The sequence below is a fragment of the Geotrypetes seraphini genome, chromosome 3, assembly GCF_902459505.1.
Source record: "Geotrypetes seraphini chromosome 3, aGeoSer1.1, whole genome shotgun sequence".
Classification (NCBI taxonomy): domain Eukaryota; kingdom Metazoa; phylum Chordata; class Amphibia; order Gymnophiona; family Dermophiidae; genus Geotrypetes; species Geotrypetes seraphini.
In genome coordinates, this window is record NC_047086.1 from 261849085 (window position 1) to 261874943 (window position 25859).

General features: G+C 43.8%; 1 protein-coding gene across 1 annotated transcript in view; it reads right to left on the reverse strand.

The window, feature by feature from the left end:
- The window catches only part of CRIM1 (cysteine rich transmembrane BMP regulator 1), a 1144468-nt gene that overhangs the window by 529865 nt on the left and 588744 nt on the right, over nucleotides 1–25859 (reverse strand). Inside the window, exon 5 of the mRNA XM_033937787.1 lies at nucleotides 5248–5369. Within this exon, the coding sequence (XP_033793678.1) occupies nucleotides 5248–5369 (122 nt within the window). The remainder of the gene's footprint in view (nucleotides 1–5247; nucleotides 5370–25859) is intronic.

A 25859-nucleotide genomic window follows, 5' to 3' on the forward strand; every position in this document is an offset into this window, starting at 1 on the left:
GCTCAGTCCTGGGTCCATTCCTTTTTAACATATTCATAAGGGACTTGACACAAGGGCTTCAGGGTAAAGTAACACTATTCGCTGATGACACCAAAATATGTAATATAGTAAGTGAAAGCAATCAGCAGGATAGTATGACACAGGATCTGCTTACGTTGGAAAACTGGTCCTCGACATGGCAGCTGGGCTTCAACGCTAAGAAATGTAAGGTCATGCATCTCGGCAGAGGAAATCCATGCAAAACTTACACCTTAAATGGAGAAACATTAGCTAGGACTTCAGAAGAACGAGACTTGGGAGTAATCATCAGTGCAGACATGAAGGCTGCCAAACAAGTAGAGAAGGCCTCATCCAAGGCAAGGCAAATGATGGGATGTATCAGTAGAAGCTTCATCAGCCGCAAACCTGAAGTCATAATGCCACTATACAGAACCATGGTCAGACCTCATCTGGAATACTGTGTGCAATTCTGGAAGCCACATTACCATAAAGACGTGCTTAGAGTTGAGTCGGTTCAACGGATGGCCACTAGGATGATCTCCGAGTTTAAAGGTCTCCCGTACGAAGAAAGACTAAACAAATTGCAGCTCTACACTCTAGAGGAACGCAGGGAAAGGGGGGACATGATTGAGACATTTAAATACATCACAGGACGTGTCGAGGTGGAAGACGACATCTTCTTTCCCAAAGGACCCTCGGTCACAAGGGGGCATCCGCTCAAACTCAGAGGAGGGAAATTTAATGGTGACATCAGGAAGTATTTCTTCACAGAAAGGGTGGTAGATCACTGGAACAAGCTTCCAATGCAGGTGATCAAGGCCACCAGCGTGCTTGACTTTAAGAATAAATGGGACATACACGTTGGATCCCTACGAGGGTAGAGTTAAGGAACTAGGCCATTAGTACTCAGACTTAATGGGGTGGGTCAGAAGAGTGGGCAGACTTGATGGGCTCTAGCCCTTTTCTGCCGTCAAATTTCTATGTTTCTATGTATTCCAGCCTGCTTGCTGCTGGTGAAAATGTGAAGAGGTACTGGGAGGTGCAACAATATCATGGCAGTGGGGAAGAGCAGTATAAATAACTCAGAAGCAGTGAAAAATCCAATCTCAATATATAAAACACATTATCATGGATCATGTAAAAAGTACAAACAGCTACACACGAGTAAAGTAGACCACCACTGGGAGGAAAAGCCTAAGACAAAGCTCTCCCACCGCCACAGCTGTGGCATAAGGTATTTAGGCGGAGAACCTCATCAGCAAAAAACCTCCCGCGGGGCCTAATAAAGCTCTATGTTGTGCAATGCAATAAATAACAAGTGGTCACAAATTTAGGTGCAAAAATGACTCAAACTTATTTTTTTCAATGTAATAGTTTGTAAAGCTCGATTGGAACACCAACGTTGGCCAACATTTCATATAATGCTGCCTCAGGGTGTAACCTCCGATCGTGAGCTTTCAAACTGGGGCATGCTAAATCGTGTCTCCTTACACAAAACAAATGGCGGAAGAACAGGCCATGCAGGCCAGTGCAGCAATGTCAGATGACGGGGAAGAAAGAGCACATCAAGGGGTGCATGGGGTAGAAATGCCATGCGCCTCCGCCCCAGATGCCAACTTCTCTCACTACGCCATTGAGTAACTGTATCTATGCTATCAACCATTTTTGCAGCTGCTATTGTCTGATTTATGAAGGCAGAGCAGCACTTTTTAGGAAGAGGTATTTTGTTTTCCAAGGTGCTGTTCTGCCTTCATAAATCAAATAATAGCAGTTATTACAACAGTTGACAGCAAAGATACAGAAAAGAAGACAACTACAGATTATCCTTCTGTTACTGGAGAATAAAAAATAAAAGATTGAAAGACTCCTGACACAAGTATTGTAGCTGAAACACGGCAATGTTGAATTCTCTCAACACATGACTGTCCCTTTAACACACTGAAACTGAGAATAAATTTATTGGCTCATCCAAATCCGGCTACATTTACATGACTGCAGTTATGCCAGGTCTATGGCTGGTATAACTGTGGGCATATAAATGTAAGGTGTGGTGATGTCAGGTTATGCTGATATTTTGAATAGACCAGTGGTCTCAAACTCAAACCATTTGCAGGGCCACATTTTGGATTTGTAGGTACTTGGAGGGCCGCAAAAAATGGTTAATGTCTTATTAAAGAAATGGCAATTTTGAATGAGGTAAAACTCTTTATAGTTTATAAATCTTTCCTTTAACTGGAGGGGCCTAAGGCAACTGGGCCAATTCCGGTTGGCTCAGGCGCCTAAGGCCCCTCCTATGGGCAGGGCCTTAGGCACTTGACCCAATCAGGCCCTAGGCTCGCCATTCAGAGGATGGCGGACCTGCCGAGTGCACGGGCTTGGGACCCGTCTGTCCAGCCAACTTCATGTAAGTTAAGGAAGGGTGTCGGGGGTGTCGTGGGGCTCGCAAGGTTAGGGGGTGTTCACAGGGGGGGGGTCGCGGGGGGTGTGTCATGGCTAGGATGGCTTGGGATCCCTCCTGCCCATATTTTAGGGGGGTTGGGGGTCGCCTCGGCAGGAGGGGTTGGGCTCCCTCCTGCCAGTATTGTTTCGGGGTTTGGGGGTGGATCTCGATCGCGGCAGGAGAGATGGCTCATCTCTCCTGCCGCGATCGCGATCCATCCCACCCCCAAACTGCCCCAAATCGCAGCAGGAGAGATTGGGCATGGATCGCGATAGGGGAAATGAGCCATCTCTCCTGCTGCGATCGTTGTGGTGGGCGGTGGGCAGGTTGCCGGGGCTGCTGAGCTGATCACGGCAGCCGCGATAAGCTCAGCAGCCCCTATTTGGAACTTATACCTGTTTTGACTTGGTCTAAATCAAACGTATAAGTTCCGACTAGACAACCTGCTCAAGTTTTTGGTTATACTTGCTGTATGACTAAGTCTAGGTCGGCCCATCTCCCCTCCTCTAAAAACACCTCTTTTCGTTCTAGGCTTTTAGAAGCAGGGGAAAGGCCTAAGCTGGTCTTAGATACGTCTAAAACCAGCTTTGTTTATTGGTACTTGGATGATCTGGCTTTTTGATCGTCCAAATACCGATTTAGGCCACTTTTTAAAAAATTATTATTATGAGCCTCCTAGTGTATAAGAAAACTGAATGCTGATTTGAATGGGATTAAAACAGAAATCTAGATATCCACCACAACTGACGGTTTATGTCCGAATGCATTTTCTCTGCACTGTTTTCTCGATTCTCTCAAAGCAGAGTCGGAAATACACACTAGACCAATATTTGAAAACATGAAATGACCCAAACAGCTGTGCACTGCAGTGTGAAAGTTCCTGGACCCAAATTCAGCCTAGCTGGTTTGCACTGGCTGGAAAAGCAGGCTTCTTAGTCCGAGAAGGGGAGGGGATGTTGGACTATTTCACAACAATGATGCCCCAGGTGGAAATCAGGGGACGCCAATATTGGGAATTGGAATTTCCCTACCTGAGTACTGTGATCAATATGATTGGAAGAGAGAAGGATGAAGGAATAAAACCAAAGCCTACCCTACTCCAACCAGGTAGCAGCAAATAAAAATTGGCAATTTTATAACGAGGCACATGCAGTACCATGCTTTGCTTGTGTAAGTCGCCACAGTTTTTTCAATGTCCCAGATATTCTTTATACTTATTTTATAATTCCTATTTAGGGCCTCAGATTTGCCATTAGGTGCCACACATTTCTGGGGTCACCTATCAACTTTTGGCTATGGCTTCCTCACTAGCCCCATTACACTTTTTTAAATGGTTTTTTATATAAAGTGCTCAGTGCTATATTAATAACTTAATCCGTTTTTTCTTAGCATAAAACCTTATATGAACTTATCTCAAATCTTTTCTGTTAGTAACATCGGGAAGGGACCTGTCATTCGACATGTTTCGCCCTCAGGCTGTTTCAAGAAAAGTCCCCCCTTTTGAAATTTACTCGTACCATCCCGATCTGCATAGCATTTCTGAAGATCGGGATGGTACGAGTAAATTTCAAAAGGGGGGACTTTTCTTGAAACAGCCTGAGGGCGAAACATGTCGAATGACAGGTCCCTTCCCGATGTTACTAACAGAAAAGATTTGAGATAAGTTATAAAGTTCATATAAGTTTTTATGCTAAGAAAAAACAGATTAAGTTATTAATATAGCACTAAGCACTTTATATAAAAAAACATTAAAAAAGTATAATGGGGCTAATGAGGAAGCCATAGCCAAAAGTTGATTGGTGACCCCAGAAATATGTGGCACCTAATGGCAAATCTGAGGCCCTAAATAGGAATTATAAAATAAGTATAAAGAATATCTGGGACACTGAAAAAACTGTGGCGATTATACTTGTCAATGTCTTACTTATCTATGACTATAATTGATACTGTTGCTTGTGTAAGTGGCACCTTAATTGTCACTTACTTGTGCAAGTGCACTAAGCACTATTTTATAAAGGAACACGTAAATTATACTTTTACTCCCCACCCCCCTTTTTATGATGCCGCACTCGGCTTTTTTATCACCAGCCACAGTGGTAAAAACTCTGATGCTCACAGAATTCCCATGAGCACTGGATTTTTTACCGCCGCAATCAGGAATAAAAAAGCCTAACACAGCTTCAAAAAAGGGGGGGGGAGGGGGGCTAGAATGACCTTTGAAAGTATAATGGATTTCTTTCTCAGTTAATTCATAATTTGTGTTCAAAGTGTCCTTCTGCCTTGACACATTCACAAAGTCTTTGGCACAACTGAGCTGTTGGCTCAATGAATTCTGGAGCTTCATTAAAAGCTCAACTGTTTTGCGAGCTCAACGCGCTGGAACTCCATCTGATTGAGAAATAAATTACTCAGAAATGTCTTGCATTTCAGGCAGGAATTTCTGCTGCAGTAGGACATTTTGGGGTTATTTGCAAAAATGTTGGAGGTCCCCTTTTTTCTGGACACCGTTTTGAATACTTTAAGTTGTGTGTACTGCATCGCAACCTTAGTTATGCCAACTCACAGCAGCCATATACCTGGAGTAAGTGGGCACCCCTAAATGTTGTTGGAAGAACTTTCTGTCTCCCTAATAGTGCTTCAGTCCGAAGTAGACTTTCAATTATTATGAAAAGCAACTTTTGACGGCAAAGGTCCTATCTGTAACCATTCTGACCCAGCTGACTTGTTTGGTGTTTTTTTCTTCTTCTTAAATATAAATAGTCTCTGTCCTTCCGCTGTCTGCACATTAAATTAGAAATTTTACTTACCATTGACACATTCAAAGACATCGCAACATTTGCCAGGTGTCCCGTCTCCACGGGAAGCTATTCGGGGAATGGATCCTGCCTCACACATGGGAAACCCACATATGCCAGACAGGCAATCACATCTGAAATAGAGAAAAGGTCAACAAAGATGTCAAATACATGAAACGGCCACAAATGAGTAAAGGATACACAACTAGAGATTGAAATAAAAGCTGTTGTAATCCTCAACAAAGGCATGCTTTCATTTGAATAGGACAGAGAAGCAACAATGAAAAATACAGGGTGCCCACAAAAATACTCCTTGATTTTAAATGACTACAAACCCAAAACTTATTGGAATATTCTTTCACCTCTGAGGCTACAGTTTCATCAACTTATAAAGTTTCATATGTGCACTCCACGTGTTACTCAGCAAACATCGATGCGATAATTGAGCTTGACTCTCCGAAGCATATCCGGCGTGATCACATTTATAGCTTCAGTGATGCATTCCTGCAGATCATCTGTAGTTGCTGGTAGAGGAGGTACGTATATTCTGTCTTTCACGTACCCTCAAAGGAAAAAGTCACAAACAGTAATGGCCGGTGATCTTGGGGGCCACTTGAAGAACATCTGGTCATTTTGTCGCGTTGCATTGTCTGAAGGTTGCAACTTCTGCACCAATTGCAGCTTATAAGGGTAAAAGTGCAAGCAATTGTGTAAAATCTTACTAACTGTGCTTTTTGGGACTTGAATTTGCTGTCATCTTATTTATAAACATATTCCAATATGTTTTGATTTTGTAATCATTTAAAATCAAGGAGTGTTTTTGTTTCTTTCTATGTTGTTTTCAAAATAAACCAAACTATCATTTTCCTATCACTTTTTCTGTTCTAATATAAGAATGGAGGATAATATTATAAAGTGCCCCAATGCCACTTGATAACAGCCTATATTCTATATTGACATCTGGGCATCCAAATTCTATTATAGAACACTACTGTAACCCAGCATCGGCACTCCTCATAATCAGGAGCGGCTCAAGGAAATCTGCTGACTGAGGTGAAGGATGAGCTGGCGCCCCCCAGAGCATCCAAAATAGGGGTGTGACAAGGGCTATCCCACTTATTAGGCTTTCTGTTACGTCCCTTCCAGATTCAGTATGCTTGGTGTTCAATTTCTTCCCGCAATCCTGGAGTTGCAGAAATCCCAACACTTTTCTGAGCACAGAGAGTTAAAGCCTCCTGCAGTTTTAATTTCTGCAAGAAAATCATGCCGAACTCTTCTGCTCTGCTTTTTTTTCTTATTTTTCTCGCTTAAGTTTGTCTTTTTTGGTGGCTTGAGTGACATGAGACCCCTTTCCATTGGTCCTCTGTTGGAGGAAAGAGCGCAGTTCCATAGACTGCTGCTTCACAGAGAAACTTCAGTAGACCTGTAGAGCCAGCCTGCTGTATGCCACCCTTCTCAGACTTGGGGTCCATTCCCTTGGGAGTTCGCTTGCCCTCTGATCTTGTCAGGAGTTTTAAGCGCACTTCCATTATTTCCTATGGGAGCTCTGGGGTTGGTCTGTGGAACGTGGTAAAACTCTTTTTTCAGAGTTTCTAAGGGTAGGGAGGGTTCAGGTCTCTTACCTCCCCAAACTACTATATTTTATTTTTGGATTTTTTTTTTTTTTGCCGTTTTTGGCATAAATTCGCTGGTGGCGGCCATCTTGGATCTTTATCGATCCTTTTTTCCAAAGTTTTATCTCTGCCTCAAAACCCCTCAATTTGATTAAAAACTTTTCAGATGGACTCCTCAGCCCCTAATCTGTCACATGTGTGTGTTGATTGTGCTGGATTGGCGTCAGATCAACGACTGTGTACCGCATGTCATAGCGCGCTGGTGAAGGGGCAGGAGCTTCGGGCTTCACCTCCTCCAGGTCCTTCAGGGCTGGGGAGCCAGCCTGAGTCCATGATTTTGGGAAGAAGTCTCGTTCAGGAGTCTGGCACCAAATGCCTTTGTTTCAAGTATGGGGGACTTTTGGTGTGGTGCAGGTGCCTCAGCAAGACCCTACAGTGGACAATGGGTATGACTTTTCCACGGACTTTATTCGGCTCCTCTGGAAAGCATATTCCTCAGACCCAGCTCATTTGACACTGCCAACAGGCACATCAGTTTCTCCTAAGCTAGTTGCGCCAGTGGAAGAGATCCCTTTTCAGGAGCCCTCTCGTCTGGCTATGGCAGATCTCAATTGCATTAGTTGCCATATGGATGTTATGCCTCTTTGTTTCCTGACACTGCTTCTATTTTGGATCTGGTTGAAACCCTTGCCCTGAGAATCCAGATTTGGGTGAGGACCCTTCCGTGTGCAGACTTTTTAAGCATGGCTCTGTCCATCATTTTATTGCTGAGGTTCTGAAAGAGCTCAGATTAGAATCCCCATCTTCCATGTGACAATGTTCGGTCATGGACCATTCTAATGTGCTGTCCTCCTTTTTACATCCCATCCACAACTTCTTGGTGTGGTTACAGAACAATAGGATACCTCAGAAAGCTCTTTCAGGCTCTCTAAAGCTTTGACTAAGCTTTATCCACTGGCTCCTGATTGTCAGCAGTTTTATGAACAACCTAAGGTGGATTCCGCTGTGGCACAGGTTACAACATGGCACATCTGTCTATAGTCATTCCATAAAACTACTTGGAATGACTATAGACAGATGTTGTACCATGCAACCGCAAATAAATAAAACAATTAAGAAATCCTTCGCAATCATGAGAAATCTGAGAATAGTCCGGAAATTCTTTGAAAGAGCACAATTCCAGCTTATAGTACAATCCCTAATCCTGGGATTGTTGGACTACTGCAACATCCTCTTCCTTCCATGCCCTTCTACTATGACCAGGCAACTACAAACTATCCAAAATACAGCTCTGAGACTCATCTACTCATTAAGAAAACATGACCATATCACAGAAGCTTACATCAACTCACATTGGCTGCCAATCCAAGAAAGAATTCAATTTAAATTTTACTGCATGTTATTTAAAGCCCTAAACGGAGACAGCCCAACCTACCTGAACAACCACCTCATCCAAGCATCCACAACCAGACACAGAAAAACGCACCCCCCATTCATACCTCCTCCGATCAAAGAAGTAAAAAGAACAAAACTACGTGACGGCCTCTTAGCCACTCAAGCCGCAAGACTGGACAACCAGATCTCCAACCTTCTGATGACCACCCCTAACTACAAGACTTTCAGAAAAGAAATAAAAACGATACTTTTCAAGAAATTCCTGAAGCAGCCCTAACTTCACGTTCTCTTAATAACTCTAAAACTGAAAAATGAGCTACTCTTCTCTTCCCTAGTAATGTCAATTTTACTTCCAATGCTACCCCCTTTCAAATCTCTGTAAGCCCCCTTACTCTTAACATCCCGAGAAATGTCAAAAGATCCACACTTTATCATCCTAGTAAATCAATCGTTCTCCCATTGTAACCCCCATTTATAAATCTTTTGTAAGCTGCCTTGAACCGCAAGGTAATGGCGAAATAGAAATCCCTAATGTAATTTAATGTAATGTAATGTTACCAGGCTCAAAGCCTTCCCTAGTGATGGGGGAGTAGTGCTTAAGGACTCCCAGGATCACAGATTGGACATAATATTGAAAAAGCTTTTTAAAGTGGCTTCTTTAGGTATCAAGGCGGCAGTAGCCGCCTACTTTGTGGTGTGTACCTGTCACACAAGGTTGTGCAGTGTGCTCTCTGCGGAAGTGTATGTCTGTCCTCAGCTAGTGATGGACGGTGTGAATTATGTGGCGGACACCCTTTATGATCTCATTCAAGTTCTTAGTAATGTCTCAGCTTATGTGGTGTCTGTGCGCCGGATTCTTTGGGTCTGTCGCTGGGCTGGGGACCCTGCCTCCAAGGCCACTTAAAGCAGCCTTTCTTTCAAGGGCTAGCTTCTTTTTGGGAAAGGTCTGTATGACCTCATGGCCAGTGTTGCTGATTGCTGCCCTATGTCTCTTCCTGTAAACAAGTCTCGCCGAACTTCAGGAGGGGACCTTACTAATTTTCATCCCTCCCACTGATTTCATCAGGGATCCTCGGGCTCTGCCTCCCAGAGATATTCCCAGGGATATCATCCCCATTACAACAATTCCAATGCCAGACATCATAAGGCATCGGGATCCCGGGCAGCTACTGCTTTTAAAAAGCCCCAGTGATGCCAGAAGTTAGGCGAGGTTTCCTCATTTCGGGGGCCAACTTTCTCAGTTTTACTAGGAGTGGACTCGCATATCCTTGGATCAATGGGTGCTGGACATCATTCGAGGGGGCACAAGATAGATTTCTTTTGCCTACCTCTGGATTTGTTTCGCTGGCAGGTCAGCCACAGAAGGAGACAAAGGTCCACGATAACCTACTGCATCTTCTGGACATCTAAGCTAAAGAATGACACGGTGACCCATTACGACAGCTAAGCGCAATACAACCACAGGAACAGGTAAAATTTATATTTGCTTAGTGCCAGTGTGGGAACAAGCTTTGTTCCCGGGTTTGCATATAAATCAGGGATCTCAAAGTCCCTCATTGAGGGCCGCAATCCAGTCGGGTTTTCAGGATTTCCCCAATGAATATGCATTGAAAGCAGTGCATACACATAGATCTCATGCATATTCATTGGGAAAATCCTGAAAACCCGACTGGATTGCGGCCTTCAAGGAGGGACTTTGAGACCCCTGATGTAAATGATTTGCTCTGCTGTGTAAATCATTTGCAAGCAAATTTAGTAGTTCATCAGTCACTGTTCCACAATCGGTCAGAGAATCGGCCAACAGCGTTCCAGTCAATATTACCGACTGATTTTAGTGCATCTAGCCCAAACTGTATAACGCGCTGAACCCCCGAGGAAGCCTGATTACATACACAAAGATGTACATGAGATTTCACTAAAATGTTTTGTTGGATAAGACAAGTGACAAAAAAGTGGGAATTTTGTAGACCAATGATAGAGATATGACCTACATTTGGAAACTTGTTTTTAACTCATTGTTTTCCTAGGTCTCTGAGGTCTTTTCACTCTATAAAAAATTCAAACAATTAACATACTAAGCTCAGTTTTTTGCACTGGCCAATAATTTTACTGGTATTGTGTACTACATTTAGCACCGTTTTTTTATTGTTTGTTTCTTGCTGAACTTGAGGTGCTAGGGTGATGTGCAATGAGCACAAATTCTATAATGGTAGTCCCGTGTGAACTGCTATTATAGAATAAAAATGGAAGCGTGCAGTTTTGTGCCTTATCATTAGGCATGAGCACTTATGCCATGTCAAAACCTGATATAAGTGCTCACTCCTAGAATTCTATAACTTGCATGTGTAACTCATAGCTATGCCCATGCCCATGCTCCTCCCAAGGCCATGCCCCCTAGCAGTTAAGCATGACAGATATTGCACACACAGCTTCTAGAACAGTGACTAAGGTCAGCTGCAAATGTTATTCTCAATTGGTGCCAATTAACAAAAATTTAAGCCAATAACTAGCTGTTAACTCCAATTAACAGCCAGTTATTAAATTGAATGTGCAACTGACTTTATTCTATGTGAACTAAGAAGTTGGGTGTCCAAGTTTATAGAATATGGGGAAATGCCAATTACGTGTTCCCTTACGGAATAGCTCTTAGTTTACTCCTGGCAAAATTCTGTGCAAATATTTGAAAATTTTGCACACAATATTTAAAAATTCTACAAAGTTTATTTGTAGTGTTTTGTGCAGAATTCTCCTAAACTGAAGCCTAAAATTCCTTGCTGCCTTTTCCTCTCTCAGGTTTCAGCCTCCTTAGTTCCCTCTCTCACTCTAACTGCAGTTCTGTCTCCCTCTAAATCCCATCCCTCTCTCACTTGTACTCTGAATCCCCTACTTGATCCCCCATAGTCTGGCATCTATCTCTCCCTCTCTCCACTGGCTAAGAATCTCTTCCTCCCTTCCCACCCAATTTCTGGTCTTGGGTCACTCTCTTCCTCTCTCTACTACTCTCCCAACCCCCTCTTGTAGGTTCAGCATCCATGTCTCCTCATCCCACTCACTACCTCTCTCACTTGTACCCTGAATCCCTTCCCCACTCATAGTCAGGCATCTCTCTCTCTATGATCAAGCATCTCTTCCTTCTCACCCCTTCCCCTTTACTTACTGGTCCATCATCTATGTCCCCTCCTCCTCTCCTGCAGGTTTAACATCCATGTCACCTCCTTCCCCTCACTTGCAGTCCAGCATCCATGTCCCTCCCAACCCCTTCCACTTGCGGTCCAAGATCTATGCCCCTCCTCTTCCTCCCACCCCCATGGGCCTAGCATCCATGTTTCCTCCTTCCATCTCCTCAAATTGTGGTCTAGCATCCATTCCCCCTCTTTCACATGGGTCTAGCCTCTCTCCAACCGATCCCCCCACTCCGTAAGATCCGATATACCTGCAGGCCTCCCAGATCAGCAGTAGCAGCGACAGCTAACCAGCAGAGGCAGCGCTATGAACAGGTTGCTCATGGTCAGCCCTGCTGAGGCTTCCCATCTATAGGAAGTGATGCGGCATGGGGAAGGCCCCAATTGGGCCAGCCACATGCTGCCTGTTAACCGTGCTGCTTCTGCTGGCCAGCTGCCACCACTGCTGATTCTTTTGGAGGCTGTAGGTATGTCGGATCTCATGGTCAGGGGCCAGTCAGAGGGAGAGAGACCAGGGATGGGAACAGGGGCAGAACAGAAGGTTTTTGCAGAATTCTGCATTGATTTGGAATTCTGTGCCATGTAGTTGTGCAGAATTCTACCAGGAGTATTAGTTGCTTTGCTGCCACTTACATGGTTAAGTGTACACCTACCCCCCACAAAACTGCTGTTTTGTACATTTATGCTTGTAAGTAGTGCATAAATACAGACTGCCCAGATTCCAACCCTATACACACCAGAATGAATGTGCATACCATAAAATGTATGCATGTATTTCATGCTAGTTGGTACTTTGTAAGAGGTCACTTACATGTGTAAATAACTAGACTACTGATATGCTGGGTCTTGCTTCCTGAGTTAGGTGGCTCCTTATAAAATTATGTGCTGTGGCGGGGTCCAGGACCCGCAAGCGAGCAAGGCAACAAATACCTACCACGAGCGCTTGGATCCAGTCTCCACAGAGTGCCAATGGAAATAAACCAGTCCTCCCAAACAGTCCTTGTGACCAAAATACAGCCTTCCCTTCAATAATGTCCCAAAAGTTCAGGCTTTCATCATATCTCCAGACATAAAGCAAAATTATGTGCTGTGGCGGGGTCCAGGACCCGCAAGCGAGCAAGGCAACAAATACCTACCACGAGCGCTTGGATCCAGTCTCCACAGAGTGCCAATGGAAATAAACCAGTCCTCCCAAACAGTCCTTGTGACCAAAATACAGCCTTCCCTTCAATAATGTCCCAAAAGTTCAGGCTTTCATCATATCTCCAGACATAAAGCAAAATGATTTCATACAGTCTTTGTCCCAGAGGCTGCAATTTTGCAGTTTCCACAGCCTCTAAACAGGTGACATAAATTCACTTTCTTTGGCTTACAAGCAATGCTAGGCAACTGTCCTGCCTTTAGCCAATCTTCCAACTGCTTTTAATAGCTGCAGTCTCTCAACAGACACTCTCACAAGTGCTTAGCTCCACAGAGCAAATGGCTCACAGTACTGCCCTCTCTTCCTAACTCAGGGGCCCGTCTGTGTGGGAACATACTCCACCCAATTACAGAATAGGGATCCTGTACTTCTCCCGTGTTCCTAATGGTTTAGTGACTCAGGACAGAGACAAACTCTGGGCGTCTGAAGCAGACTTACTGGTAACTTAGGCTGAGGCTTCAGTATACAGGGATTTCTTTCCCCCACTGCACCCAAGCACATGCACACTCCTGTCCATAAATACTCCATTAAACCTCCGTTTTAGTTCCCTAGCACAGGATCACTGGTTGCACTTTTAAACAGGAAGGTTTTACAGCTACTCAGCTCTATTCACACTTACTTTCCTCAAATACACCTTCCTCTGGTTCACAACTACATTCCATGTCATAATCTAAGTTATTTGATTCAAAGCCATGCTCATTTACTTCCATAGCAGTACCTTCTCTGTCTTGCAGCTCCCCTCCCCACTCTGTGAGAAGCCAGTTTCTCCTAGCCAGCTTGTGTAAACTTTGTTTCAGAATTCTCCCTCTCCCAAGCTAACCTTTCCCTAAGAAATGAGTTTCTTTCTGGCCTGAGGGTTTCTAGTTGTCTTTTCCAACGTGGTGGAGGTTTCCTGGCAGGCACTGCAGAGAGTTCAGCTTGGCTTGTTCCTCCCCTTTGCACTAAGCTGAAGAGATTTTATCTCTCCTGGGCTCCTGTTCTGCCTGCTGCATGTCAGCTCTGCTGATTCCTCCCCTGTCTTTAACCCTGTGTGTATCAGGCTGTAATACTGTAGGGCCAAAAGGAATTTTTCTTTCTGCAGGTTGGAACAAGGAATAATAGGGAAATACACTAGATTCCTGAGCTGCTGCTGCCTTAGGTCTTCTGATCTGCCTTTCTGCTGTGCCTATTGCCTGTCAGCCTTTATAATGCTTTTTCTTTCTCTGGGAACAAGCACTGGCTTGGCAGAATGTGGGCTTGCAGCAGAGTCTCTGGATGAGACAGGGTCCTGCCTGTCACAGTGCTCAAACCGTTTAGGAAGTAATTTTATAACAGGGAACCTATAAATGCTCAGAGGGTGCATTGTAAGAACTTATTTTATAAAAGAAAACAAGCGCTTACTTTTTTATAGAATAAAAGCATAACCCAATATATGTGAACCAACCGTTTAGGTTCAAGCACTTAGGCCAGCCACTGAGCTGATAAACGTGTGAACATCTAAGTGTGGCAGATACTCAACTTTCTTCCATTTGTCTGCTTCTTCCTCAGATCTATTTTTCCATTTATTTCCTTCCCATCTATCCTTAAAAACAGCATTTGCATCTCTCGCTCCTCCTTCCTTTCCCTGGTCTGACATCTTTCTCTTGTTCCTCATCCAGTGGTCTTACATCTCTCTCCTTCCCTTTCCTCCATGGTCTGGCATCTTTATCTGCCCCTTCCATTCCCTCTCCTGGAAGTCTGGCATCTTTCCTTCCTTTTTATCCCCATCCCTGAGGTCCAGCAACTCTCTTACCCTCCCTATGCTATCACTCCTGCCACCCCCACCCTCCAGAATCCGTTGCTTGCTCACCTAGTGCTGCTGTAAGCAGCGTGACTGCAGTAAACACGCTGTCTTCAGCAAGTTTTCTTTCTGCTACTGCTTTCACCCTGTACAGGGACAGGAAGCAGTAGCAGAGGAGGAGCTTCTGGGTTGTTGAAGGCAGCGTGTTTACTTCAGTTACCCTGCTGACGGCCCGAACACTTACAGCAGCACTGGGTGAGCAAACAGCGGATCAGTGAAGGGGGAGGAAGGGAGGGAGGACTCCAAATACGTATGGGTAGGGGGTGGGGGGAGGGCTCCGGATAGGTGTGTGAGCTGCTTAGAGGGTACTCGATGTCCGGTTTTCCCAGATAAATGTTATAAAATTAAAAAGTCACCCAGACTCCTGCCACAGTCCTCAAAAAGAGGACATGTCCAGGGAAACCCAGACATCTTTAACCCTAGGTAGAAAGATAAGGAACTCAGTTTTCGCTATGTTTAATTTTAGTTAAGTTAAGCGGCTAGTCTCTGATATAAATGCACCTAAGTGCATATGCAGTTTTGAAGTATTCATGTAATAACTTACATAATTTCCTCATTGCATTAAAATGCAAACACAAAATGAAACAAAACCTCCACAAATGAAACAAAAAAAAGCAAATACAATTTCCACATACCTCTTTGACACTTATTGACCAACAGTAGCACTGAGCCAAGTCCCCTAAAGCAGTGGTTCCAAACCCTGTCTTGGAGGACCACCAGGCCAGTCAGGTTTTTGGGATAGCCCTAATGAATATGCATGAGAGAGATTTGCATATAATGGAGGTGTCAGGCATGCAAATCTGCCCCATGCATATTCATTAGGGCTATCCCTAAAACCCGACTGGGCTGGTGGTCCTCCAGGACATGGTTGGGAACCACTGCCCTAAAGCTATAATATTATATTACCTTCTTTTAATCTTAGGATTTTAGTATTAGTTAGGTGCTTTTAAAAATGTAAATCAGTCAGGAGAGAGACACACGGCAAGGAGCCAGGGAAGGTTCCTGATTAGTCTCAGGCTAGGTTTGCCAGCCTAATGTAAATACTAAAAGCCCTGAGCTGGTATGGGCATGCCGCACTGGTCTAAGCAGTGCACAAACAGACCAAGGAGGCCTTGCTGACAGTATGGTAGGCATCATGGAAGAATCTGTAATTGTTCCACTGCCAACTTTCCAAGCACATTCCAGACATGGTGTTAAGTAGACCTGAAACTGGTAAACAGCAGGTGTTAGACCTTGCTCAGGATGTAAAGCAATAGCCTGTTGTTATTACTTTGATAAGAAAGTGGAATGAGTGCATGTGCATTTGTATGCAGGAATGAGGATTCTTGTAATCCTTTGTTTCCAATGGAGGGATGGAAGTTTTCTGTAATAGTCATCTGTGTACTTTCTGATGCAATATCTCAGAAGTGCTCACTGCAAGTAACAATAACATCCTTTAACAAGTCAAATTCCACTTTTCATGTGTATGGTTATCATTTCTTTAACCTGTTCTCCTGGAACTCCCCAGAATCTTGGCAGCCATGTTTGAAAATATGACTCATCTTACATTATACAGACTGGAATCTGATTGGTCCAGGCAGCTTGTATATAAAGCAATTCATGATATTTAATCCACTAAAGGGCTATCAGATGCAGTATATTTGGGGTAATTTGTAATAATCTTGTTAATAGAACTGATCCCAGAGAATTGTATTCCTAGGAGGATTCTTCACATCAAAAGAACAAAAAAAGTTCTGTGATAGCACTTTAAAATGCAAAATTCTTCATGTTAGAGTCTTCAAAAAATTAAATACAATCACATGCTTTGTGCAAAACAGAAAAAAAAGAAGTTCTTATTCAAAGATACCACATTTTTAAGGTTTGAATACAGGATTTCCCCAAGGATTAATAGTGGATCTAACAAGGGCTTCTGGTTTTCACTGATTTTACATTGGCAATCCAAACAGTGGAACTCAGAGCTGAATGCAGTACTAATTTCTGGCAGCTGCCAATATATTTGGCAACACAGCAGTGTCCATGGTAGCTACTAGGTTCAGCAGTTGAAATAAATTATTGCTGCCTGACTTTTGGGTTCTATTAATGGCCAAATGCAGAGCCTGAAAAAACAGAAGGACTAACCACAATGCAGTATCCTCCTACACTCTCTCTCGTCCTCTGCTACCCAGCACTCCCTCCCCTCCTCCTTGTTTGATCTTTCCTACACTTTCTACCCATTATCCTTCAGTCCAGGGGCGGCAATCTGTTACTCGCGAGCCACATATGGCTTTTCTGCCATGTGGCTGCAGCTTTCCAGGCCCTGACTCTTGAATAACCTGCTCAATCCCACGATTCCTCCCCCCTGGGCCTATCGAGGTACCTGGTGATCTAGCGGGGGTCTTTGTGGCAGAAGCACGGTCCTCTCATTCCTGCCTCCTCGCAGATGCCTTCTAAAATGACTGCTGCAACCTATCATGGTTAATAGTCTTTTGCAAACCGCGTTAAACTTGTGGTTACGCGGTCAACAAGTATAATGTGATGTACAGAAAATGCTACAACTGCGAAAGGTCATGGTAGCCATTTTAGAAGGCAGCCACGAGGAGGCAGGAACAAGAGGGCCACGCTCCTGCCACGAAGATCTCTGTTGGACCACCAGGTATCTCAGTAGGCCGGGGGGGGGGGAATTGTGGGGTTGGGAGGGAGATTAAAGGGTCAGGGCCCGGAGAGGGGAGAGACCCTTGGCTATGGGTTTTGGGGAGGGGACAGGGAGGGGCAGGGGGGAAGGAGGGAAGAGAGTTGCAGAGACCTGCGAGGGACTGGAGGGAATAAAGAGGGGCGAGAAGCTAGACTTTGGGGAGGGAAGAGAGAATGAGAAACCTGGAATATCTCAAACTCCCTTCTATACCCATTGCAGTTTTTTGTAAATCTTGGGTCAATTTTTTTTTGTACAAATTGGCTCTTTGCTTTAAAAAAGGTTGCCAACCCCTGTCCTAGTCAGTTCACTTTGCCACAGATCTCTTTGTCTTCTGGGCTCTCTCATCTTAGTCCCGTCAGCTCTCCCTCCAGTTAGTCTCCACCAGCTGGCTCCCATGTCCTTCTTCTTTCTGCTTACTAACTCATACTACTGCTTTCTTTTTCTAAGCCACTCAGCTCTAAGGGTGAGATACAGTGTAGAGAATGACACGAGAAAAAAAATTGTCCCAGTCATATCCCCATGAGCTCAGTCCTCATCCCCACCCCCGTGAGCTCGATCCCCATCCCTGCCCCATGCCCACGAGCTTGGTTCCTATCCCTGCCCCGTCCCTACAAAACATCTGATCCCATTCGAACATGTCTTAAATAGTTATGATTTTATATTGAACTTATTTTATTAAAGTATAAAAAGAAACAATATTCTGTACAATTGTCATTTTATAAATCACAAATAATACAGAGCAAAGATCTACAAAACCCCTGTCTCCCCTCTCCTCCCCCTCACAAATATCCCCTCCTCTATTGAGAAAACTGAAGTCAAATTACTACAGAATGCTACATAGATAAATCAAACAAGCACAAAACTTCATTCACACATAGCAGGAATAGTGTTAGAGAAGTGCAAAACTAGGGTAACTGCCCCCTGGTCAGAGAGAATCCTAAGCCAGCTGGAAACTAAAGAAGTATGGCTTGGGCTTTGCGGTCCCCAGTTAAGTCTAACACCAGCTCTAGCAGGATACATGTTTCAAATCTGACATATTCTATTCACAAAATAGAAAATAAAATAATTATTTTTTACCTTTTGTTGTCTGGTCATTTTATTCTTCACATCACATTGGTCTAAGTCTCTGGTTTCTGTTTCCTTCTATCTACTCTTAACTCACTCACCAAGGTCTCCTGACCATTTGACATGTCTCCATGCTCACATTCATCTTCCATCTCTGTGTATGTTTTTTCCCCATGTGCAGCATCTCCCTTCTCTGTATCCTATATTCTCCTTTCCAGTATTTTACCTGTGCCCATCTCCCTGCCTTCATCATCAACACTATTCTGTGTCCCTATCCCCTCTGTGCCCAGTGTCAATCCTCTCTGTCCCTATTCCCCCGTATCAAGTCCAACATCTCTTCTGCATTCCTCTTCTCCCTCATGTTTAGCCATCATCTGTGCCCATATACTCTCCTATGTCTGCCATTGTCCCACTGTGTCCATATACCACCCCCACGCAGTGTACCCCTTTGTGTCCCTGTCCCTATGTTCCCATCCATCCCCATTTCCCCTCTTTTCATATACCTCCCTGTGTCCAGCTTCTCCCCTCTTACTTCCTTACACCAAAATGTCTTTCATCCTCTCTTACCTCCCTCCCTCCACCCCTTCACTGTGTTAAATATTTCACTCCCTTCATCCCCTTGGTTCAGCATCTCTTTCCCTTCCCTCTCCTCTTCCCTGAAGGTTCAATACCTCTCTCCTTTCCCTCAGGACTTCTCCCAGCCCCTTCCCTCCAGCCCTTCCCCCCACTGCAATCCAGCACCTCTCTCCCTTCTGTCAACAGTCCCCAAGGATTCAGTACCTCTCTCCCTTCCCTCTAGCCCCCCTCCCAAGGGTCCAACATCTCTCTCCCTTCCCTATAGCTCCAGCTCTGAGCCTCAAATCTGACTTCCCCTTCACTCAAATTCCCAGTTTTAGGTCTAGCACCTCTCTCTTCCCTTCAACTCCAGTTCCCTCCAAATAAGTCCAGTACCTGTTTCCCTTCCCTCCACCCCCCCCCCCCTTTTCATGCTCTAACACCTCTATTCTCCCAGCCCAGATCCAGCACCATCCTTCAATTCCAGCTCTGGAGCCAGCCAAGCACCCCCTCCCACAAGTACAGCAATTGAGGCTGGCAACATCCCCCACCATGGGTAAGCTCCCCTCGTGCCTACTACTTGAAAGAACCAGCTGCGCCACAAAATCTTCAGAGGCCTATTCCGAGGCCTTCCTTTAGTCAATGAGCCCCTCCTTGAGGTATCTTCTGGTTTCAACAAGAGTAAACCTCCAAGGCCTATTGTGACTTCCTGGTGATCTCAATCCTTAAACGCTCATGACCAGCTATATGGGAGTTCAGATTCCACCATTTAATTCGAAATTTGTAGCAGTGGTATTCTTCATTATTCCCTTCATAACTTTACTTTTATAACTTTACTTTTTAGCTTTACTTTATAGCTTTGCTACTGTTTATTTCTTATTTTTTCAGTTTGCTATATTACTTTCATATCCCAACTCTTTAAATCAGAATAACTTTTCTTTTGTCATTGTTGGTTCCCCTTCCCGATGCGTTTCGCCTATCTTTCTCAAGGTCGGGGGAACTGCAAAACAGAACAAAAGACATACATTTATCATCTATCTTAAAATCGCATATCTTTATTCATTTAAAATCATTCTAACATACCTTTGTTAAAGATTAAACTTTCCCATTTCTGTCTGCTGCTAGCGATCCAAAGATGGCCGCGGCGTTCACCGAGAGTGTTAAAAAGGCCCCTCCCCTGATGTCAGCCCAGTGACATAGCACCTAGCAACCATTCATGTGTACTACACTTTAAACATTTATATTAAAGAATCCACTATCAACAATCCACTTGTGCCATCCAGTCCGAAGTTTCATTCAGACCATTTGGAGCCATCGTTTGTAGTTCAAACATCCATCTAAGCTCCCTCAAATTTAGCGTGTGCTCTATATTCTCTCCCTCCCTCCCAGCGGTAATCATATCCAAAACTCTTCATTTTAAATCCGTAAGTTTATGATTACATACTCTCCAATGGCGAACCAGAGGAGATACCTCACTGCACGTATTAACTCTAGATTTATGTTCCGTTAATCGTACTTTAATCGCTCGAGTAGTGCAGCCGATATATAGTTTTAGACAAGGACATTGAATAAGATATATCACATGATCAGAATTACGTGCGATACCTAGCTGTATATGTATTGCCCGATATAGGATGAGTCCAGCTTTCCCCCGCCATCACATATGGACACCACTGGCATTGCCCACAGGGTAAATCTAGAGTTAATACGTGTAGTGAGGTATCTCCTCTGGTTCGCCATTGGAGAGTATGTAATCATAAGCTTACGGATTTAAAATGAAGAGTTTTGGATATGATTACCGCTGGGAGAGAGGGAGGGAGTTAGGGAATATAGAGCACACGCTAAATTTGAGGGAGCTTAGATGGATGTTTGAACTACAAACGATGGCTCCAAATGGTCTGAATGAAACTTCGGACTGGATGGCGCAAGTGGATTGTTGATAGTGGGTTCTTTAATATAAATGTTTAAAGTGTAGTACACATGAATGGTTGCTAGGTTCTATGTCACTGGACTGACATCAGGGGAGGGGCCTTTTTAATGCTCTGGGTGAATGCTGCGGCCATCTTTGGATCGCTAGTGGCAGACAGAAATGGGAAAGTTTAATCTTTAACAAAGGTATGTTAGAATGATTTTAAATGAATAAAGATATGTGATTTTAAGATAGATGATAAATGTATTGTTCTGTTTTGCAGTTCCCCCGACCTTGAGAAAGATAGGCGAAACGCATCGGGAAGGGGAACCAACAATGACAAAAGATAAGTTATTTTGATTTAAAGAGTTGGGATATGAAAGTAATATAGCAAACTGAAAAAATAAGAAATAAACAGTAGCAAAGCTATAAAGTTAGACAAGCTATAAAGTAAAGCTATAAAGTAAAGTTATGAAGGGAATAATGAAGAATACCACTGCTACCAATTTCGAATGAAATGGTGGAATCTGAACTCCCATATAGCTGGTCATGAGCGTTTAAGGATTGGATGAATTTTTCATATAAGTGAGTCAGAGAAGTTTGGAAGATTTCTGGTGATCTAGCAGAATGTTGAGGCAGGAGCGATTCCCACTCACTGGCAGTCGAACCAGTAGCAGTCTTCTGAGGCTGCTGCTGGAAGTTTCAGCAGAATGGGAATTGCTCCTGCCCCAATGCACCACTAGACCACTTGAATAAGCTCCCATTTTTGGGGACATTTTGGCCCCAAACTCTCAGTTTATATTCTAGTATATACAGTATCCTAGTATTGACTGGACAAATATCACATCAGGATCTACTGGGGACATAAATTTCACAGGTTAAATAAATGACTGCTTCATGGAGCAGCTGGTTCAGGAACCAGCAGGAGGGGGAGCTATTTTTTTTACTTGATCCTTAGTGGTATGCAGAACTTGGTGAAAGAGGTAATGGTGTTGGGTCTGCTAGAAATCAGTGATCATGACTGGATTGAAGACAATAAGAAAATCCATTGTGACAGCATTTAATTTTTGAAAGGGCAAATAAGATAAAATGAAGAAAATGGTTTAAACAAAGCTAAAAGGAGCAGTTGCAAAGGTTAGAAGTTTATATCAAACATGGACATTATTTAAAAATCCCCTGATAAAGGAGGTTAAAAGAGAGTAGAGAGTGTGGTGCAGTGGTTAAAGTTACAGCCTCCGCATCCTGAGTTTGTGGGTTCCAACCCACACTATTCCCTGTGACCCTGGGCAAGTCACTTAATCCCCCCACTGCCCCAGGTACATTAGATAGACAGTGAGCCCGCCAGGACAGACAGGGAAAAATACTTGAGTACCTGAATAAATTCATGTAAATCATTCTGAGCTCCCCAGGGAGAATGATGTAGAAAATTGAATAAACACATTTCAAAAGAAACTTGTAGTCTTTAAACTTTATCTATATTGTAACTACAGTTTCTCTATATTGTAAACCACTTCTCTTTATTGTAAACCGCCTAGAAGTCGCAAGATAGTTGGCGGTATATAAAAATAAAGTTATTATTATTATTATTATAAACTTCACCTTGCAGGACTAGGATGGCAGGAATTATTTATTTGTTTTTAAAAGTCAAGGTCGTGTGTATTTGGCAATGCTCTCTGTATCCGATACTGGTATTTTTCCCATAGTGGGGTTGAAATCATTTTGTGCTTACACTTGCAATTAAAGCCTACTGTATGTGGTACCAAGTCTTTTCTGCAGTGAGTCTTGTCACTTCCAGCAATTCTGAAAAGTATAATAAGCACTGCTTGCCAGCTTAAGCTCACATGGCAACTGTGTGCTGTTTTTGTTTATCCCCTTTAAAGCATCCACATATGGTACTGCAGTTCCCCCTCCCATATAATACAGATACACACCCGCTATCGTCTTCTTCCTTAAATGTCATGTAAGAGGATTTGTCTTCCCTCTGGCTTCAGTCCCCCCCCTACACCCCCCTTAGGGCTCTGGAGCTACTGTTTCAGCACAGCACATTTTGGAATTAAACTATTCACATCTGTCAGGAAAGATAAATCTGTTCTAAAGGTTCCCATATTTACCTTTCACTTAGGAAGCCTTTTGTTTGATGCTAGCAGGAAAATACTTCTAGGATCAGTTTACTATAGTTTGTTTCATCTATTTCTTTTTTTTTTTTCCTACATGTACAAGTGGCACTTTCTCTCTTTCCTAGCCCTGGAAAGCTCTAGTTGCTTTTTCTTTTTGTATTGGTGATGGGGGATCTACACCACTGTAAATGGCAAGATGGCATGGTTAGGGCATTCAGAAAAAGTGGTTTGTTCTCCTTTTTACAAAGGAAATATACCTTGATTTAAGCTGCCTGCCTGAAGGGAAAAGTGTAAAGGTCAAGAACAGAACCATCACCTATCACCCCAACTCCCGATATTACTTAGTCCCTGTGATAGATCCCTCCGACAACCTTTGCCCTCCATTGCATACCTCCCAGTACATCCTCCCTACCCCCATCCCTCCCAAGCCATCCAATCTCTCACCAACATTCCCAGCATGAAGAACATCACCCTACCTCCCAGGAATAAATTAACCCTCTCCTACAATCGCAATCTCCCCCCTTCCCAATTCCTCACCCCTTGACCCCCATCCCCAGCCTTATTTGGGACCCTGGAGTTTGTTGGGAACAGCAGTGATCCTCAGTTGTTCTTGCGCGTCCTGATACTGGGTTCCAAATTCAATAAAGATTACTTCATAAGAGCTAGGACTAATCTTTACTGAATTAACCACACAAAGATTTCCAGTTAATCTTATCCAGATAAGGCAAACAGATATCAGCCTCGCAGTAAATCATAGCAGATGAATACCAAAATGGTTCAAGTCTACCCAACTAAAAAAATATAGTAAATGAGCTTTGAAGACCACATTGAACCTGTCTTGTATTAAAAGTTATTATTGGCTAAAATTGTTATACTGTAACTCCCTAAATTTAAGTTTTGCAGCTGAAAGTTCATCTAAAGTCAGTTCATCTAATATACCACAAATATAAATAAATAAAATCTATGCAGTTTACAAAATAGAAAAAAAGGGGGAAGGGGTTATTCATGAACACGGAGGAAATAACAAAAAGCAATACAGGACTTAAAGAAACAAGAGGAAAAGAGGGGAAGGAAAGGTTACAAGGGGATAAGGGGATGGAAAATAACCAAGTAGGAGTAAGAGAAAAATAGCTCTGGTAGGATGAAATTATACCTCTAAAAAGGTAACTAAAGCTAGTCCTTAAAAGCTATTGAAAATAATATGCTTTTAACTGGGATTTGAATCTTGCAAAAGAGGACTCACTCCTGAGGTAGCAGAGAGAGTTCCATAGACTGGAAGCCATAACTGAGAAATTGGAATGCTTATGGACTCTAAGAAAAATTGCCTGAAGGAGAGGGACTGAGAGAAGGCTTTGCTGAGTGGAACAAAGTATCCTCTATGGGGTATGATGAACCAAGAAGTTACCAAAAAGAGAGGCCAAGGAGGCCTCAATGACAAGGCAATCAAGGCACAGCAAAGGAGTCATGAAGATGAGATGTCAATAATTTAGCCACGGGTGTAAAGTTCAAAGTTCACTTTATTGATAGTAGCACTGCGAGGACTCGAAGACTCAAGAAGTTGGCCAGAAATGAGGGAAGACCTGATGATTATACAGTAGAAACATAGAAACATAGAAAGATGACGGCAGAAAAGGGCCATAGCCCATCAAGTCTGCCCACTCTATTGACCCACCCCATTAAGTCTGAATGCTAATGACCTAGTTCCTTAACTCGACCCTCGTAGGGATCCTATGTGGATGTCCCATTTATTCTTAAAGTCGAGCACGCTGGTGGCCTTGATCACCTGCACCGGAAGTCTGTTCCAGTGATCTACCACCCTTTCTGTGAAGAAATACTTCCTGGTGTCACCACTAAATTTCCCTCCTCTGAGTTTGAGCGGGTGCCCCCTTGTGACCGAGGGTCCCTTGGGAAAGAATATATCGTTTTCCACCTCGACACGACCCGTGACGTACTTAAATGTCTCAATCATGTCACCCCTTTCCCTGCGCTCCTCTAGGGTATAGAGCTGCAGTTTGCCCAGTCTTTCTTCGTATGAGAGACCCTTGAGCCCCAAGACCATCCTAGTGGCCATCCTCTGGACCGACTCAGCTCGAAGCACATCTTTCCGGTAATGTGGCCTCCAGAATTGCACACAGTATTCCAGATGGGGTCTCACCATGGTTCTATAGAGTGGCATTATGACTTCAGGTTTACGGCTGACGAAGCTTCTTTTGATACATCCCATCATTTGCCTTGCCTTAGATGAGGCCTTCTCTACTTGTTTGGCAGCCTTCATGTCTGCACTGATGATTACCCCCAAGTCCCGTTCCTCTGAGGTCCTAGCTAGCGTTTCTCCATTCAAGGAGTATGTTCTGCATGGATTTCCTCTGCCGAGATGCATGACCTTACATTTTTTAGCGTTGAAGCCTAGCTGCCATGTCGAGGACCAGTTTTCTAACGTGATCAGATCTTGTGTCATACTATCCTGTAGGTTGCTTTCACTTACTATGTTACACAGTTTGGCATCATCGGCGAACAGTGCTACTTTACCCTGAAGCCCCCGGGTCAAGTCCCCTATGAATATGTTGAAAAGGGATGGTCCCAGGACTGAGCCCTGCGGCACTCCACTAGTCACCTCCGATGTCTCAGTAGACTCTCAGTTATCCGGCACCCATGAGGATTGGTGTATGTCGGATACCTGTAGTTTCTGGTTGTTTGAGAGTTACTATAAAAACAATTTTATCTCCATTCCTATCTAATTCTATCATCCCCCCCCCCCCCATTTGTAGGTCCAGCATCTGTTCTTCTGGGTAACTTTCTCTCCCCATTATCTCCCACTTTCTCTCTCTCCCTTCTCCCCCCACTTATGGGTCCAGCATCCATTCATCTCCCCTACTCTTCACCCTGCGGGGCCAGTATCTATGTCCCTTCCTTCCTCTCTCCCTTCCTTCCTCTCTCCCACACACACATTTACTTATGGGTCCACTATCCATGGCAGCTGGTCCTGACAACATCCCTCCCTCTAGCCCTCCCGCTCTCATTTACCCGAAGGAGCAGAGTCGGCCTTGACAACCCCTCTCCCTCCCTCCCTCACTTACCACAGCAGTAGCGACAGCCA